At 40.6% G+C, this 17866-nt stretch overlaps 1 protein-coding gene across 13 annotated transcripts in view; it reads right to left on the bottom strand.

The window, feature by feature from the left end:
- Window positions 1-2225: 2225 nt before the first annotated feature.
- Window positions 2226-17866, bottom strand: part of LOC138751511 (ATP-dependent translocase ABCB1-like) — a 135685-nt gene continuing 120044 nt past the window's right edge. For all 13 annotated transcript variants that reach the window (XM_069913846.1, XM_069913855.1, XM_069913851.1 and 10 more), the window contains 2 exons: window positions 16721-16867; window positions 2226-3124 (listed from right to left, as the gene is read on the bottom strand). In XM_069913846.1, the coding sequence (XP_069769947.1) occupies window positions 2927-3124; window positions 16721-16867 (345 nt within the window). In that variant the 3' untranslated portion in view covers window positions 2226-2926. The remainder of the gene's footprint in view (window positions 3125-16720; window positions 16868-17866) is intronic.

Genomic DNA, 17866 nt, shown 5'->3' with positions numbered 1-17866 from the left:
CTACTTGAGCATTCCTCATATTTTCTTCTCTAATCCTTGTGGCTATTAGTCTTGTGGCTATTAGTCTTGATTATATAGACCAATGCTCTGTACCTGGTGGCATCTTGTCCATGCTAGGTTGAGAAATATTGGTCACATCTAAGTAAAGACTGTTGATTAAGATCAATGATAACACAACATTTTGGTACCCAGAATAGGTTATTACATTTGCTCGTCTGAGTAAGATTGCTGAGAGACACATAACCTGGAGAACTACTGACTGTAACATTTGAAAAACAAAGTATAAGAGTGTAAAAAGTGACAAATGCAGCAAGAAAATTGATTTGTTTTAAACTTAAGATAGTACCAAGGGGTTCAATCCAGCATTGTGAATGTGGATTCAATCATGGCTTTCTGAAAAAGAATTACCAGTAGTTAGGTACTTGAAGTAAAAAAAGTGCTGAGCCAAGAAGGGGACTAACTAGATTTCCCTTCTAAAGTGCTGACTGGGTTTGGTAGCTATCCTCTGATTCAAGTGGAAATCTGAAACTCCTGATTCCAAAAAGCTGCTGAAATTGAATTTACAGAAACTTCAAACTCCAAGACCAATAAATACCGTGTGAATGCAGATTTAAATGGAGTTCAAATATAAATTATTCACTATTTATTTGATCTACATTTTATAACAACTAAGTGCCCTACTCCTTATCCCATGTAATAATAAGTACAAAATGAATTGTTGTGGAATCACGAAGGTTGGGAAAGCAGAGTTGAGCAGAAAATCATTTTGATATTATTGGAAACTTATTGGAGTTGATCCTCAAGGACAAGATTATAAAATACTTCCAGGTGCATGACGTGACAGGTCCAAGCCAGCATGGTTTCATGAAGGGAAGATCCTATTGGAATCTTTTTATGGAAATCTCAATTAGGATGGACAAGGGAGAGGCTGTGGATGTTTTGTATTTGGATTTACAAAAGGCTTTTGATAAGGTGCCACAGAAAAGATAACTTAATAAGATGAGAGCCCACAAAATTACAGAAAAGATATTAGATTGGGTGGAGCATTGGATGATAGGCAGAAAGCAAAGGTGGTAATAAAGGGATCCTGTTCTGGTTGGTTGCCAGTTACTAGTGATGTTCTGCAAGAGTCGGGGCTGTTTCTTTTTAGAATTTATATCAATGATTTAGATTATGGATTGGATGATTTTGTAGCTAATTTTGCAGGTGGTGGAGTAAGAAGTGTTGAAGGAATAGAAAGGTTGCAGAGATACTTGGACAGCTTGGGAGAGTAGGCAAAGAAATGGCAGATGAGATACAATGTTGAGAAATGTATGGTGTACATTTTGGAAGAGGAAATAGACAGGCAGATTATTATTTGGATGGGGAGAAAATTAAATTCGGAAGTGCAAAGGGACTTGGGGATCCTTGTGCGGGTTAACTTAAAGGTTAACCACCAGACTGGATTGGCAGTAAAGAAAGCAAATGCTATGTTGGCATTCATTTCAAGAGGAATAGTGTATAAGAGTAAAGGGGTGCTGATGAGGCTCTGTGGGGTACTGGTGAGAGATCATATGGAGGACTGTGTGCAGTTTTGGTCTCCTTATCTTAGAAAGGATGCAATGATGTTGGAGAGAGTACAGAGAAGATTTAGCAGGATGATTCCTGGAATGCAAGGGCTAACATATGAGGAATGTTTAGCAGTTGTAGGATGGTATAGAAGAATGAGAGGGGATCTCATAGAAGCATGTCAAATGTTGAAAGGATTGGACAAAGTAGATGTGAATAAGATGTTTCCCTTGGTGGATGAATCAAGGACAAGAGGGCGCAGTCTTAGAAATAGAAGGTACCCATTTAAAACAAGGATGAGGAGAATTTCTTTAGCCAGAGGTTCATGGATTTGTGGAATTTATTGCCACATGCAGCTGTGGAGGCCCAATCATTGGGGCAGTTTAATAGGTATCTAATTAGTCAAGGGATATAGGGAAAAGGCCGGAACTTGGAACTATATCGGAGAACGGTTTTGCTCAGGGTGGATTTGTGGAGTAGACTTGATGGGCTGAATGGCCTACTTCTGTTAATTGATCTTGTGAAGGTCAGATTTAAGATCTTCTGTCAGAAACCCTCTAAATATTACTGCTTTAAAGCAAGCCTGGAGATCAATTAAAAACTCATTTCAAAACTGATAAAATCATGAAAAAAACCCTGAAAAGGACAAATATCTGATTGATAAGGTCGAGCCTTGATAAGATTGAAATGATTTCTTTATTTATGCTATAGTACAATAAAGAACCAATCGATATTTGTGCACACACATAACATCTGACAGCAAAACACTCTTGTGGGCCAAATTATAAAGTGCCCTCCCCCTTATTGGCATCCAACATTTCTTCAAAGAATCCCATGTAATTCCTGTGCTACATTATGGATCAATGTTGTCTTTCATTATATCCTTCACACAAACTTCATGGAATCATCATTGAACAAACACTTAATTTTCCTCTAAACCACCAAGTAACATGCCTTTTTTTAAAAAAAACTGCTTAGAATAACAGCAGAAAAGAGGGTCTTAATTTTTCTCCTGGAATATTTCCAGATTTCAGGAAGAAGGGAAATTAAAATTGATCAGGAAGTGATTTCAATAGCTTGCCTCCAAAAAAAAATGTTACTGCCAAGATTTCCCATGATGGTGATCATTAAGCACATTCTGCCTGCAGATAGGTGGAGTATTAAACAGTACATCATAAAGGTTTGCATCAATTGTTTTAAGATTTGGCTGCCTTTGTTATTTACTTCTCAGAGGTGATGTCATATCATCCAACTTGTCATATTTTAATTAATTAGATGGAGTGTTAACTCTTATGATAAACCCTCAGCTCTCCAATGGTTTGGAATATTAAACATTTTGTTTCATTTCATAAAAAAATATTACTTTGCACAACACAAGTTATTGAATGATCTGGGCATTTACTAAATTATAGTAAGGCCCATGATTTGCTAACAGTTGTTCATGTGTACCCTGCTCTATCACTTTACCGTTGTGAATAACGGCTATCACATCAGCATCCTGTACAGTTGTCAGACGGTGAGCAATCACCACACACGTCCTTCCTTCCCTTGCTTTGTCAATGGCCTCCTGAACAACCTGAAAGAGAAGGCACTTGCTTTAAAGGGCTTACTTACTTGTAGTTTTCCTAACATATTTCGAATTATACAATCTCTTCAGAATGCATTCTCCATGAGTGGGTTTTAGTTATACTATACATATATGGATGTTCCCACAAATTCTAATGAGATTGGAGCAATAGAAGCAGAATATTTTAGAAGAAGCTTCCCCATTCAAAAAGAAAATGCAAGTATGCCTTGATAATATTTTTGTGGGGGGAGGAGTTAAGTTCATTAAAGATCAACTGTTGATTTTTATTTACACAAAACTGCAATATTTATATTTGCTATTTATTATAGAGGAAAACCTTACATGTAGAATTAGTCAAGTCACCTTTATATGTCATTCATACCATGCATTGCACGGTAAAGATGAGATAGTGTTTCAGTGTTTCTCCAGAACCATGGAGCAGATTTACATATGTAGAAGTTAAAATATTAAGACATGTACAATAAAAGTCCACAGTACATTATCCACACATATTCTTGGAATTCAGGAGCCTGATGGATTGGGGGGAAAAAAATGATGCCCAATCTGGACATAACAACCCAAGTGTTATGGTACCTCCTACCAGATGGCAGAAGGGAGAAAAGTTTACATGAGGGGTGTGTGAAGTCCTTCACAAAGTTTATTGCTTTCTGGGTGCAATGTGTGTTGTAGATGTCCATCACGGTAGGAAGAGAGCCCCCAATGATCTTTTCCCCTGACTTCACTATCCTCTGCACGACCTTATGGTCTGAGATGGTACAGCTTTCAAACCAAGTGATGATGCAATTGCTCAGAATGCTCTCAACACATCCTCTGTAGAATGTAGTGAGGATGGAGGATGGGAGATGAACTTTCCTCAGCCTTCGCAGGAAGTAGAGGTGCTGTTGGGCTTTCTTGGCTATAGAGCTGGTGTTAAGGGACCAGGTGAGATTCTCCACCAAGTGCACTCCAAGGAATTTGATGCTCCTGATGACCTCAATGGTAGAGCCATCAATGGTCAGTGGAGAGTGACCCCCAGGCCCTCCTGAAGTCAACAACATCTCTTTTATTAACATTCAGAATCAGGTTGTTGGCTCTACACCAGTCCGTTAATGACTGCACCTTATCTCTGTTCACTGACTCATCATTCTTACTAATAAATGAATGAATACCAAATCATGATTGAAAAGATTAATGCACAATTGGTCTGAGAAATGGATCCAAAAACCATCCAAAAGTGGAGAAGGATGGAGGGAATAAGAGGCAGAGAGATTGGGGAGGATTTTTAGAGTAAAGGAAAAGACAGCTAAAGCACTTAAAAATGATTTAAAATATAGCCACGGTGAGGGGCAGATTTTAAAATGGAATTTGGTGAGGACCAGTGAGGAGCAGGGATCTGCTAAGTGCAGCAATGGATTTCTACTCTAATCACTACATTAGTGTAATCTGGACACAAATGACCTCAAATGAAAAAGAAATGGTGGTGGTGCCGGAGCCACTGCAGTGGTAGCACCACTGCTGGTGTGGACCGGGGAGAGTGGTGAGCCAAGACACAGCACTTTCCTGCAGGGTCCTACCGCCCAGTACCACTGTCAACAGCTTCATACAGGCTTTAAATGGCCTGGTAAAGGAGTCGATAGTGTTTTATTTTAAATTCTGCAACTGCGGGATCTAGACCAAGATGGCAGCGCCTGTGTTCATTATTGGCCACGAGAGGTTGCCAGGGCCGGATTAACGTAGTAGCAAAAGCACATGTGTTTCGTGCCCCAGATAAATGTACTATAAATTACGAGAAACTTTTTCATTTTCATCTTTATGCAGTGGCTATAAGATACCACATTGATAGTCTGTGTTAATAACCCTTATTAAAGGTGATAATTGGATAAAATCATTAACCTTAAATTTAAGGTTAGCAATTTTAGCCATTCATCACTTTAATTGGTATCTCATAGCCGCTACACAAAGATCAAAATGAAAATGTAAACAGAAACATGCCTTAGCAGAACAAAAAAAAATCCTCACCTCAGCCCTTCAGTCAGCTGACTGGTTTAGTTCATTTACATGTTAGGGTGCTGTATGCTGCAGAGAGCAATAGGAAATGCAGAGTGGTTCCAGCTGCATTAGGGATTACGGGTAATGAAGACAGCCATTGATCCTGCATTGAGCCAGCTGTTGCTGTAATTAAGTTTTAATGGTGGGAGAAGGTGCAATTTCAGTGCTTGCCATTGGTGCTATGTTCCCTACATACAACACTGGTAATCACTGAATATATTATGATCTGAGAAGGCTAGCATCATCTTGTTAAGAATAATTAAGACGACAACAAATTTACCAAAATGGACATGCAGGGTTAGTTTCAGGAACTCTCTCGGTGGGGGTGGGGGGTGGGGAGGGGCTCTGCAGTCACACCTCCCCCTCATTGAGCATGCACCAGACGGCACTTCATGTGCTGCCGTCACACTTCCCCATCAACATACATGCTCCAGCCAGCACTATTGAAAATAAATTCTGCAGGCCCTACAATATCTTAATCTGACACTGGTGGTTGCAGATTCCAGGGGACTGGTGTAGGGCAGCCGTAATGGGGAGAACACCCCTTGTTGAGAGAGAGAAGCAGGTGAGACAACCCTAAGGATGGAGATCGCGTTGGTGGACCAGCAAGAGTCTCTACAGCTGCAGGATGGACAAACACAGGTGGTGAGCTGTTGATGACTTGCAAGCGAGGGAGCTACACAAGCTGTGGACTGCTGGCAACTTGAGGTCAAAGGACTCACACCAAGCTGTGGACTGTTGGAGACTAATTCATTGATATAGGTTTTGGAACCTAGATTCGAGAGGGTTCTGAGTGCAAGGAGGGCTCCTGAATAGGCCTTGGTGCTGAAAGCTTCCTCATTGTGTCGGAGGTTTGGTCCTGGGTTCGAGTTGCTGATGGTTTGAACTGAACTGGTGTCCTGCACAGATACAGGAGTGCTGGAGGCAAATCCATGGACATGGTAACTCTGAGGGGACTCTCTTTGGCATTTCTTTCCCTAACTCTAAGGCGTGCTGTGCAATGCTAATGGCGAACCTTTGTCTGCCTTATGACAGACTAAAACCAATTAGGTGTAATATTTTTCTGATTTATTACATGACAATAAATAGTATCCGATCTGAATTGATCTGATCTGATACAGCTGGTAGTCTAGTAGAGAGAAACATCTGCATCTCAAAACACCCCAGTTAAACTTCACTGATGTCTGGTATTAAATGATTGCTCTGGACACCCATCATTAGTTATCCATGATCAGGACAAAATTCTGGAGATATGTACAGGTAGTCCCCAAATTTTGACCACAATTGGGACCAAAGGATTAGTCATATCTTGGAATAGATGCAAGTTGGAATTTTGCTTATGCATATGGAGTACCGAAGTCTGAAAGCAAACTTTTAAATCAAATGGTGTATTTGACAAACTATAACAGGATACAGGGCATGTAAGAGCCAAAATATGTGTACTTACCTTTTTAGTCTGCATTTCGGGGTCCTTAGGCTGAGTTCAGCCATCTTGATTCCTGTACACATATGCAAGTCTTCAGATGGTGCATTTACAGTGGATTCGTGTATTGCAGTTCATCGGTGCATGTGTGAGAGTTAAGGGCGTGAATTCAATATTATCAGGGTGGTTATCTCTGGCCATGTGCCATAGAACCCAACACACCTGCACCAATTGAACTCTAATATGTTAACCCACTGTGTATGCGCCAACCAAAGACTTGTGCATTTGCACAGGAATCAAGATGGTCGTGTTCAGCCTATGGAGCCCGGAACACTGACTAACAAGGTAAGTATGCACATTTTGGCTCTTATATGCCCTGGGTCCCTGTTATAGTTTGTCAAATAGAACATAAACCATGTGAATTTTATATTTTTATAATTTTTAAAAAATCGGTTTTATGCGTGGATGGACGCAAATTGAGTAGGTTGTAAGTCAGGGAGTACCTGCGGTATGTTTTTCTGAATGAGAATCATACTTTTTCAGATGATGAGAATCTGGAAAGAATCTGGATGAGCTTGATAATAGAAGTCTGCACTGTAAAAGGATGTTGTGGAAGGTAACATGCAGATCACGTCTTTCACCTCCATGCTGCTTGTGCAATTTTGCTGTGAGCATGTCTTAACTACTTCACAAAGTGACAATTTGTAAGAAATAAGTTGTGGATTGAAATCTTGAAATAATGAAAGCCTTGTAAACCTGTTTCAAGAATGGGTCATAGACTTTCAGCACAGAAGCAAGGCCTTTGGCCTACATCCACATTGACCGGCATACACTCATTTTACAATGATCCTACCTTAATCCATTTAATCCCTTTCACATTTCCCTCAAGAGCCGAACCACTGGCCATGTCCTAAGGTACCAACACTCATCTACACACTACGGGAAATGCATAGTGGCCAATTAAGTGAATATCCCTAGTAATTTTTGGATGTGATTAGAAACCAGGGCACCTAGTAGAGGAAACCCAGGTGATCAATGGGTGAACTTGCAAACTCCACACAGACAGCACCAAGCTGGAACCTAGGCCCCTAGAGCTCTTAGGCAACAGCTCTACCATCTCTCTGAGACAACAGTTAATTCACACAAAACAAAATATTGTAAATGATAGTTGAGAGGAAAGATTAGTTTGGGTTACATTGCTTGAGTGAAAGATCTTTGTAAAGAGATATAAAAAAAACTTAGTACATAGAACATTGCAGCACAGTAAAGGACCTTCAGCCCATGACATTGTGTGGACCTATATAAACCTACTTAACAATCAAAACTGTCCCTACCTCACACCCATAACCCTGTATTTTTCTTGTATCCATGTGTCTTTATAATCTCCTTATTTTACCACCCAATGCATTCCAAGTACCCACTGCTCTCTGTGTAAAAAAAAACACCCCTGATATCTTCCCTAAACTTTCCTCTGTTTATTGTCAGAGAACATACACGAGATTATTTTTCTTCCATTAAATCACCTCTCATCCTTCTTCACTCCAAAGAGAAAACCCCTAGCTCTGTTGACCTTACCCCATTAGGCATTTTCTACAATTCAGACATTCAGATAAATCTCTTCTGCACCTTCTCCATAGCTTGCACATCCTTCCTGTAATGAGGCCACTAGAACTGAATACAATATTCCAAGTTTGGTCATCACAAATGTTTTTTATACAGCTGAAACTTCACCTCATGACTCCTGAACTCAATCTCCTGACTAATGAAGGCCAGTTTAACATAATGATTTTTCTTGACCAGATCCATAAAGATTTTAATACATAGCTGAGCAGATAGGTATAATGTCTAATCTCAAAGACAAAACTTCTGATTCAGAGAGCTCTCATGAATGCATTGAAACATCAGTCTAAATTACACTCTCAAATGTTGCAGTTTGACCAATAACTTGATTTAGAAGAGAGTGCTTAGTTGGTGGTAATTCGTTTGGAGTTTCCAAATCTAGTTTAGATATTTCACTCAAGATTTAATTTTGCAAACACCTGCTCAACCCATCCTGCCAGCCAAACAACCACTTTGTCCAAGTCAAGATCATGCAGAACAGGCACTAGGGTTCACTTGGAACTGTCAGGTGATTCACCCTTAAATAGGTATTCCCTCAAAAGAGCACCAGCTCTGGGAAATTTGCACTCCACTGATTGGCTTATCTTGGCCTTCTTCTACACATTCCCCAAGCTTTCTTCCTATGAAATTTGCCTGGAGACTCTTCATTAATTTCAACTAGAGAAAACACAGCAGCCACATTATAATGAATGGGGCAGAACAATGACTGACCAGAGATTTAGTTGCATTTTTTAAAGTGTTTTAAAGGAGGGTTTGTGGATGTGTGGATCTATATATATATATATATATATATATATATATACACACACACAGGTACACAATCCTTTATCTGGTCATCTAAAATCCAGAAAGCTCCAAAATCTGGCAAGTGGGGATTGGCGGTCGGGGGAGGCGGCCGAAGGACCGGCGGTCGGGGGAGGCGGCCGAGGGACCGGCGGTCGGGGGAGGCGGCCGAGGGACCGGCGGTCGGGGGAGGCGGCCGAGGGACCGGCGGTCGGGGGAGGCGGCCGAGGGACCGGCGGTCGGGGGAGGCGGCCGAGGGACCGGCGGTCGGGGGAGGCGGCCGAGGGACCGGCGGTCGGGGGAGGCGGCCGAGGGACCGGCGGTCGGGGGAGGCGGCCGAGGGACCGGCGGTCGGGGGAGGCGGCCGAGGGACCGGCGGTCGGGGGAGGCGGCCGAGGGACCGGCGGTCGGGGGAGGCGGCCGAGGGACCGGCGGTCGGGGGAGGCGGCCGAGGGACCGGCGGTCGGGGGAGGCGGCCGAGGGACCGGCGGTCGGGGGAGATGGCCGGACGACTGGAAGGGAGTGGGGGTGGATACAGCAGCACAATTTGGGTGGGCTTTCCGAAATCCGGAAAAATCCAAAATTCGGAACTTACTGTCCCCCAAGGGTTCTGAATAAAGGATCGTGTACCTGCATATATATATATATATATCTATCTATCTATATCTATATAGATATAGATATATATATATAGATAGATATATAGATAGATATAGATATAGATATATAGATATAGATATAGATATATATCTATATCTATATATATAGATAGATATATAGATAGATATAGATATATATATATCTATATCTATATATATAGATAGATATATAGATATAGATATAGATATATGTCTATATCTATATAGATAGATATATATATAGATATATATATCTATATCTATATAGATAGATATATATATAAATATATATATATATCTATCTATATCTATATAGATATGTATATATCTATATCTATATCTATATAGATATAGATATAGATATGTATATATCTATATCTATATCTATATAGATATAGATATATCTATCTATATATATATATCTATATAGATAGATATATATGTACATATATCTGTAATGTGTCTTGATTGTTTTTAAATACTTACAAACAAAAAGACAAATATTCAAAAACAATGGCAGCTTTGACAGTCAGTGAGTCTGGGGGTGTTTTCAGTGACTGTCAACACTCAACTGCTAAAGAAAGCCCTCATCAAAATCTACTCAACAAAGTACTGAGTCGTGCTGATGTGTGGGGAGCTATAATCCCTGTGAAAGGTTATATCTTGGACATTGGAGGAAGGAAAATCACTGTTAGCAGTAGGTGACCAGTACCTTGGGGCAATTGAAGATCTGCCCCGATGCTCCTACTGAATAAACAAATTACTGAAGAGACAGACAGAGGACAGTACCTGGGTTATTTAAAAGACTCTACTACTTTTCTCATGTGCTAATCGTGAGACACCAGAACAATCCTGGAAACATAGCGATACTAACTAACTGTACTTCTGTGTACCAACCTCTTGCTCATCTCACCTTCTATGAGTTCCATGAATCCATAGGAATGTTGTGACTATTATGTCATCAACAATCGAGTACATTTAACAAAACAGATCTATCAGATTACAATCAATGTCAGTTGTCATTCCTGAATGATATGTATTGGTACACCATGTAAATTTGAAGTCCCTGTGTAAATCAAGTAGTCTGCTTAAATCATGTAGTCTGTGGAAATATTTATTTTTGAAGATGCCCTTGAGACAAACTATTTCTTAATTTTTGTTAGAATGAAAAATTGCCTTGTAAACGACCTCCAAAGTTGTATAGGAATCTATTTTTACATGATATGGGTCTCCAAGCAACTTCGAGCTCAATGTAAAATTGTCAGGGTAAAACTGAACTTCCTGTGTAACAGCTTATAAGTTCTAGCAATTTAACATCTGGTTTGCAGCTGGTTGCAGAAAACAAAACTTCCAGATCTAGCAGTACTAATGGAGGTCCCATGTAATGCAAATGTTGCCTCATCCATTAACCTGGTTGCCAGGAGGTTAGCAGCACGAATGCCCAATGATAGAAAGGCAACTAGAGTGAAATTAATCAAACAGGTAACTAAAGATTGACATTTAAATAGTGCCTTTCATGAAGTACGGCATGCTCCTGGCACTTCTCAGAAATATTATCTGAAAACATTAGACACTTGGACTTGCATTAAGACATTATGAGACACAACCAAAAGCTTAGTCTAAAATGTAACTTGAGGATTTACTGAAGTTGTATCCTGCTTCTGCAATTCAAAGTTAATGGAACCTAATTTCAGAAGGGGAGAAGAATGCAGAGTTACTTCTTTATAAGCAAAATGCAACAATTTGAGGGCAAATTTCTTTCTGTTTACTCTTTTCAGTATTTAATTAGAGGACATTTGTACTCAGATTTGATATCAGACATCCGGGGAGGTAGATCAGAAGCAATGCTGGGTTGAGATATGCTGATCAGAGTGGACTTGTAAATTAAGTGACAAAATATTACAAATATTTGGCAGACCAATCAACATCTGGGAAGCAAAAGTGAGATTAAGATGTTGGGTGTAAAACAGTGGTTCTCAACCTTTTTCTTTCTACTCACATACCACTTTAAGTCATCCCTGTGCCATCAGTGCTCTGTGATTAGTAAGGGATTGCTTAAGGCAGTACATGAGTGGGAAGAGAAAGTTTAGAATCAAATTGTTACTGAAATATTTTGCTTGAGAAAATTGTCATTGGCCCATTTCCTTTGGAGTTATGAAACCGTGCACATAACGAGTCAATTGGGTACGATTAAAACAGTGGTTTTCAACCATTTTCTTTGCACCCGCATACCACCTTAAGCAATCCCTGACTAATCACAGAGCACCTATTGCATAGGGAATACTTAAAGTGGTATCTGAGTGTAAAGAAAAAGGTTGAGAACCGCTGTTTTAATTGGAGTTATGAAATGGTGCACATAACGAATCAAAGGAAAAGGGCTAATGAATTTTTTTTTAATAACAATTGGGTCTACAGCAGTGGTTCTCATCCTTCCCTTTGCACTCACATACCATCTTAAGCAATCTTTTACTAATCACAGAGCACCGATGTCTTAGGGATTACTTAAAGTGGTATGTGAGTGGAAAGAAAAAGGTTGAGAACCATTGGTGTAAATCTAATGAAGAGCCTACTCCTAAAATTAGCTTCCCTCTTACTCTATCTGACTGGTTGGCAAAGTATTCTTCCTATTTTGTGTTTCTGAGTCAAATTTCCTACATAGACATAGAACACTACAACTTTGGCCCTCGATGTTGTGCCGACCCATATATTTCTTCCTTTAAAAAAATATTAAACCCTCCTTACTCCACAACCCTCTATTTTTCTTTCATCCATGTGTCTGTCTAAGAGACTCTTAAATGTTCTCAATGTTTCAGACACCACCACCATCACTGACAAGGCATTCCAGGCACCCACAACTCTGTGTAAAAAAAACTTACTTTTGATATCTCCCCTAAACTTTCCTCCCTTTACTTTGTATGTATGACCTCTAGTGTTTGCTGATTCTGTCCTGGGAAACAGGTGCTGGCTGTCCACCCTATCTATACGTCTCATAATCTTATAGACCTCTATCAAGTCTCCTCTCATCCTTCTACACTCTAAAGACTTGCTTTCCAATTTGGGCAACATCCTGGTAAATCTCCTCTGCACCCTCTCTATAGTTTCCACAAATTTCCTATAAAGAGGTGACCAGAACTGAACACAATATTCTAAGTGTGGTCTTACCAGAGATTTGTAGAGTTGTAACATAACCTTTCTACTCCTGAATTCAGTCCCCCTATTAATGAATCTCAGTATGCCATAGGCCTTCTTAACTATCCCATCAACCTGTGCGGCAACCTTGAGGCATATATAGATTTAAACCCCAAGGTCCTTCTGTTCATCCACACTCTTGAGTAATCACCCATTAACCCTGTACTCAGCCTTCAGGTTGGTCTTTCCCAAATGCATCACCTCACATTTCTCCAGATTGAACTCCATCTGCCACTTTTCTGCCAAACTCTGCATCCTGTCTACATCCTCTTGTTACATTCTACAACCTTCAGCTCCATTCACAACTCCTCCATCCTTGGTGTCATCCACAAACTTACTGACCCATCCTTCAGCCTCTTAAACCAGGTCATTTATTTTAAAAAAATCACAAAGAGCAGGAGTCCCAGAACAGATCCTTACGGCACTCCACTCAGGCAGAATACTTTCCTTCCACTACTACCCTCTGCTTTCTTCCTACAAGCCAGTTTAAAAAAAATATTTTGTTTTGTTTTTCATAAACTTGCAAAATTCACACAAACAGTCTAATCATTCAACACTCATAGAATATACAGAGTCTGTGTTTATCTACTTCCAAACCTCCCCATCACCCCATCCCCCCACCCCCCACCCTTACCCTACTGAAAAAACAGTCAATTAAATTGTACAGATACAAATTCCGGTGGGGTTATAGACTCCTACAGAAACCTAGGAAAAGAAAACAACCAGGATGGCTAAATAACAAAAAGGCTAAAAAAAATTTTTTTAGAGGGAAAAAAACCAGCAGCCTGCGATATATCGAGTCTGGTTCCGGGAACTTATCAATCATGTTGCTTTTAAGAAGATCTAACACTTCCTCTTCCTTAATCTCCACATTGTCCAGCACACAGGCCTGTTCAATTTCAACTTCACCATGATTAAGGTCTTTTTCTCTTGTGAATACTGATGCAAAGTATTCATTTAGGACCTCCCCAACCTCCTCTTTCTCCACGCACATCCTCCCTTATCCTTTTGTGGCCCCACCTTCAATATCGTCATCCTGTTCTTCACATACACATAGAACATTTTGGGGTTCTCCTTAATTCTACATGCCAATGCCTTCTCATGGCCCCCTTCGAGCTCTCCTAAGTCCTTCCTGGCTACTTCTCATGAGCCCTACCTATTTCCTGCTTCCTGTATCTAAAGTGTATGCTTCCTTCTTCCTCTTGACTAGTTGCCTCACCTGTTTCATCAGCCATGGTTCTCCTTTCCTACCATCTTTTCCTTGTCCCAGTGGGATAAAACAGTACAAGTGATCCCTAAACTTATTCCACATTACTTCTGTGCTTTCACCCTTAAACATTTGTGTTCATTTTATTCTTGCTAGTTTGTGCCTCATCCCTTCATAATTAGCCCTTCCCTAGTTAAGCACATTCCTACTTTGACTACTTCTGTCAGTCATTCTCACATACCACTTTAAGTAATCCCGATGCCACAAGTGCTCTGTGATTAGAAGGAGATTGCTTAAGGTGGTATGTGAGAGGGAAGGGACATTGTGAGAGGGAAGGGACAGTTGAGAACTACTGCTATAGACCCAATTGTTACTGAAATATTTTGCTTGAGAAAAATTGTCATTGACCCATTTCCTTTAGAGTTATGAAACCTTGCACATAATGAGTCAATTAGGTGCATTTAAAACAATGGTTTTCAAACTTTTTTCTTCCCATTCACATACTACCTTAAACAATCCCTTACTAATCACAGAGCACCTATGGCATAGGGAATACTTATAATGGTATGTGAGTGGAAAAAGAAAGGTTGAGAACCATTGGTTTATATCCTTTTCCATTGCTATGCTGAAGCTGAGGGTGTTGTGGTCACTCTCACCAAAATGGTCCCCCATCAAGAGGTCCTCCACCTGACCAGCTCATTCCCAGAACCAGATCCAGTCTGGTCTCCTCTAGGTGGCCGGTCCACATACAGTGTCAGGAGTCATTCTTGTACACACCTGACAAATTCAGCCCCATCCACCCCTCTTGCATTCATGAGGTGCCAAGTCAATATCAGGGAAGTTGAAGACAGCCATAACTACAACACTTTATTTCCAGCACCATTGCAAAATCTATCTGCTTATCTACTCCTCAGTGTCCCATAGGCTATTTGTTAGGCTACAGACTACTTCCAGCACAGTGATAGCTCCCTTCCTATTTCTGACTTCCACCCACACCGACTCAGTGAACACTCCCTCTGCAGCATCCTCTCTTTCTGTAGCCATGATACTATCCTGACCAGTAATGTTACCCCTCCCCCCCCCACCTTTTCTACCTCCCATCCTTTTCTTTTTAAAACAACTAAACCCCAGTTCCTGAATCAGCCAATCTTGCCCTTTCTCCAGCCAAGTTTCAGTAACAGCCACAACATTGTAGTTCCACATACTGATCCATGTTCTAAGTTCATCTCCTTTATTCCTAATACTCCTAACATTGAAAATGACACATTTGAAAGCCTCTAACTGGCTACATTTGTTTTTACCCCTGCTATCCTTCCACATACTCAGAGCAGATAGCATCATGCTTTTGAACTTCTACCCTAGTCTCTGTCCTCACATTCTGATTCCCACCCCACTGCCAAACTCTTTCCAACAGTCCTAGCAAACCTGCCAAACAGGATATTAGTGACCTCCAGTTGAGGTGAAGACCATCCTTTTTATACAGGACAGATCTTCCCTAAAAGAGTTCCCAATGTTTCACAAATCGGAACCCCTGCTCCTGGCACCAACTCTTCAGCCACCCATTCATCTGCCATAACTTTCTGTTCCTATCCTCTCTTTCGCGTGGCATAAGCAGCAATCCTGAGATTATCACTCTTGAGGTCTTGCTTTTTAACTTCTTTCCTTATTCCCTATATTCCCTCCTCAAGACCTCATCCCTACTCCTACCTATGCCAATGGTTCCCACATGGACCCCAACATCCTACTGCTCACCCTCCTCCTCCAGAATGCTATGAACTTGATCAGAGACCTTCCTGACCCTGGCACCTGGGAGGCAACATACCATCCGGAGCTTTGATCTTAGGTACTCCTATCTACCTTCCTAACCAGTGAGTCCCATTTACCATAGCTCTCCTCTTCTTCCCCCCTTCCCTTCTGAGCCAGGTGCCAGCCTCTGTGTTGGAGATGTAACCATCCCCCCCAAATAGAATCTAAAGCAGTATACTTGTTGAGGGGAATGGCCACAGGGGTGCTCTGCACTATTGGCCTCTCCTCCTTCCCTGTCCTGACAGTTTCCTGGTCACCTGTCTCCTGACTTTTAGGGGTGACAGCCTTGCTGAAACTGCTGTCTATCACTACCGCTGCTTCCCTTAAGATCCAAAATTCATCCAGCTCCAGCTGCAGTTCCTTAGCTTGGTTTGTTAGGACCTGCAGCTTGATGCACCTTTTGCAGGTGTAGTTTTCAGGAGGAATTGTGCTGTCCCTGAATTCCCACATCCTTCAATCGGAGCACTGGACTTCTCTAACTACTGTCTCCATTATCTACTCCCAAGTTAATTAAATTAAAGAATCTTACCAGGCTTACCTCATTGGGAGCAAGCTCTTCCTCAGCCTCTGATCTCTGAAGCCTCTCAAGCCAAAGCCTCAAAGTTCCACTCCTACTCTGGACCACTCACACACTGGGCACTCTTCTTCAGCTTCCCCTCCTTTTATTTGTCCCTGCTAATTATCTGAAGTACTCACTCCCACAAATCAACACTCTGATTAACCCTTCAGCTGCCTTATGCATGCTTTTTAAACCTCACTCACTCACCTCAGCTGATTTTCTCCACTCCCTCCTCTTAATGTGTCCCTCGATCCTTTGAGTCCCTCTTCCTACCCTGATGGTCCCGAGATCGCAAATGAATTTTAGTTTTTGCTCTAAGAAATTATCTTACCTGTTCACTCTCTGAATCAAGTGCAGATGTTGCTTCATCAAGCAGTAGAATTTTTGGATTGCGTATGAGGGCTCGTGCAATTGCTATACGTTGTTTTTGTCCACCTGATAATTGAGTTCCTTTCTCTCCAACTCTGGTGTTGTACATCTGCATATGAAAATAATTTCAATAAAATATTAATCCAAATTGCATAATACTCCAAAAGATATGCCAGATATGTTTAACAGCACTTGTCTTTCCATACACTTCAATAACCATGTTTCATTTTCTTTTACTGGAATAGAGTAAGCTTCACTCATTTTTTTAAATTTCAATTTTGTAACAGATAAGACTATTTTAAATTGCTGATTTAAGCCAAAGAGTCCACCTTAGCAATTTGGAAACAAAACCATATTGTCATAATAAAAGTGACAAAAGTCTGAATAAATTTGAACAAGTTATAACAGTGGAGGTTCATCTCCACCATTTATTTACAGTTTCATCATTTTTAGCCCAGCAGATAGCTCTGCAGATGGATGATGACTTATAGATTGCAAACACTGCTGAAAAACCCAAAGAGACTTTAAATTAGACTTGACAATAGGATTCAGGGGTTCAGCTCGGAGTCAGATGAGCTTTTGATTCCGAGATTTACTGTCAGTTTTATTGCGGCTCCATACATTCAGCTTCGGAAACTTGCATTTTACATGGGTGGGATCACAATAGATTCTTGAGTGCTTTCTTTACATAATTTCTTCCAGCATGAGTACATAACATAAAATAATGATGCAATTTTGTTGTTTTGTTTAAATAAAATCAATAAATATCATCCATAAATGGTAATATCCAGCAATATAATAGGCAACATGATAGTTGTCACACTCTGACCAAGTATTTGATTAAAAAAAAATGTTTCTGAGTGCTTTTATTAAGAACAAGATCAAGTGGCCCATGAAAATACATTATTATAGAGCTACCACTAGCACACATCTGCTCCAGTGAGCCTTTCTGGTGGCTGATATGGTCGTGTAAGATTTGGCACAGGCTAATGACAGCTGTTCCATGATCTAAAATAGCAAGAAAAAGTCACAAAAGGAAAATAATATTACTGCAGCATTCAAACAATTATTTAGCAAAAGAAACAGGATAAAGCTTTGACACAGCAAC

Source organism: Narcine bancroftii, chromosome 1, assembly GCF_036971445.1.
Source record: "Narcine bancroftii isolate sNarBan1 chromosome 1, sNarBan1.hap1, whole genome shotgun sequence".
In the NCBI taxonomy this organism is placed as follows: Eukaryota; Metazoa; Chordata; class Chondrichthyes; order Torpediniformes; family Narcinidae; genus Narcine; species Narcine bancroftii.
The sequence above is the reverse complement of the archived record's forward strand: the minus strand, read 5'-3'. Positions and strand labels throughout refer to the sequence as shown.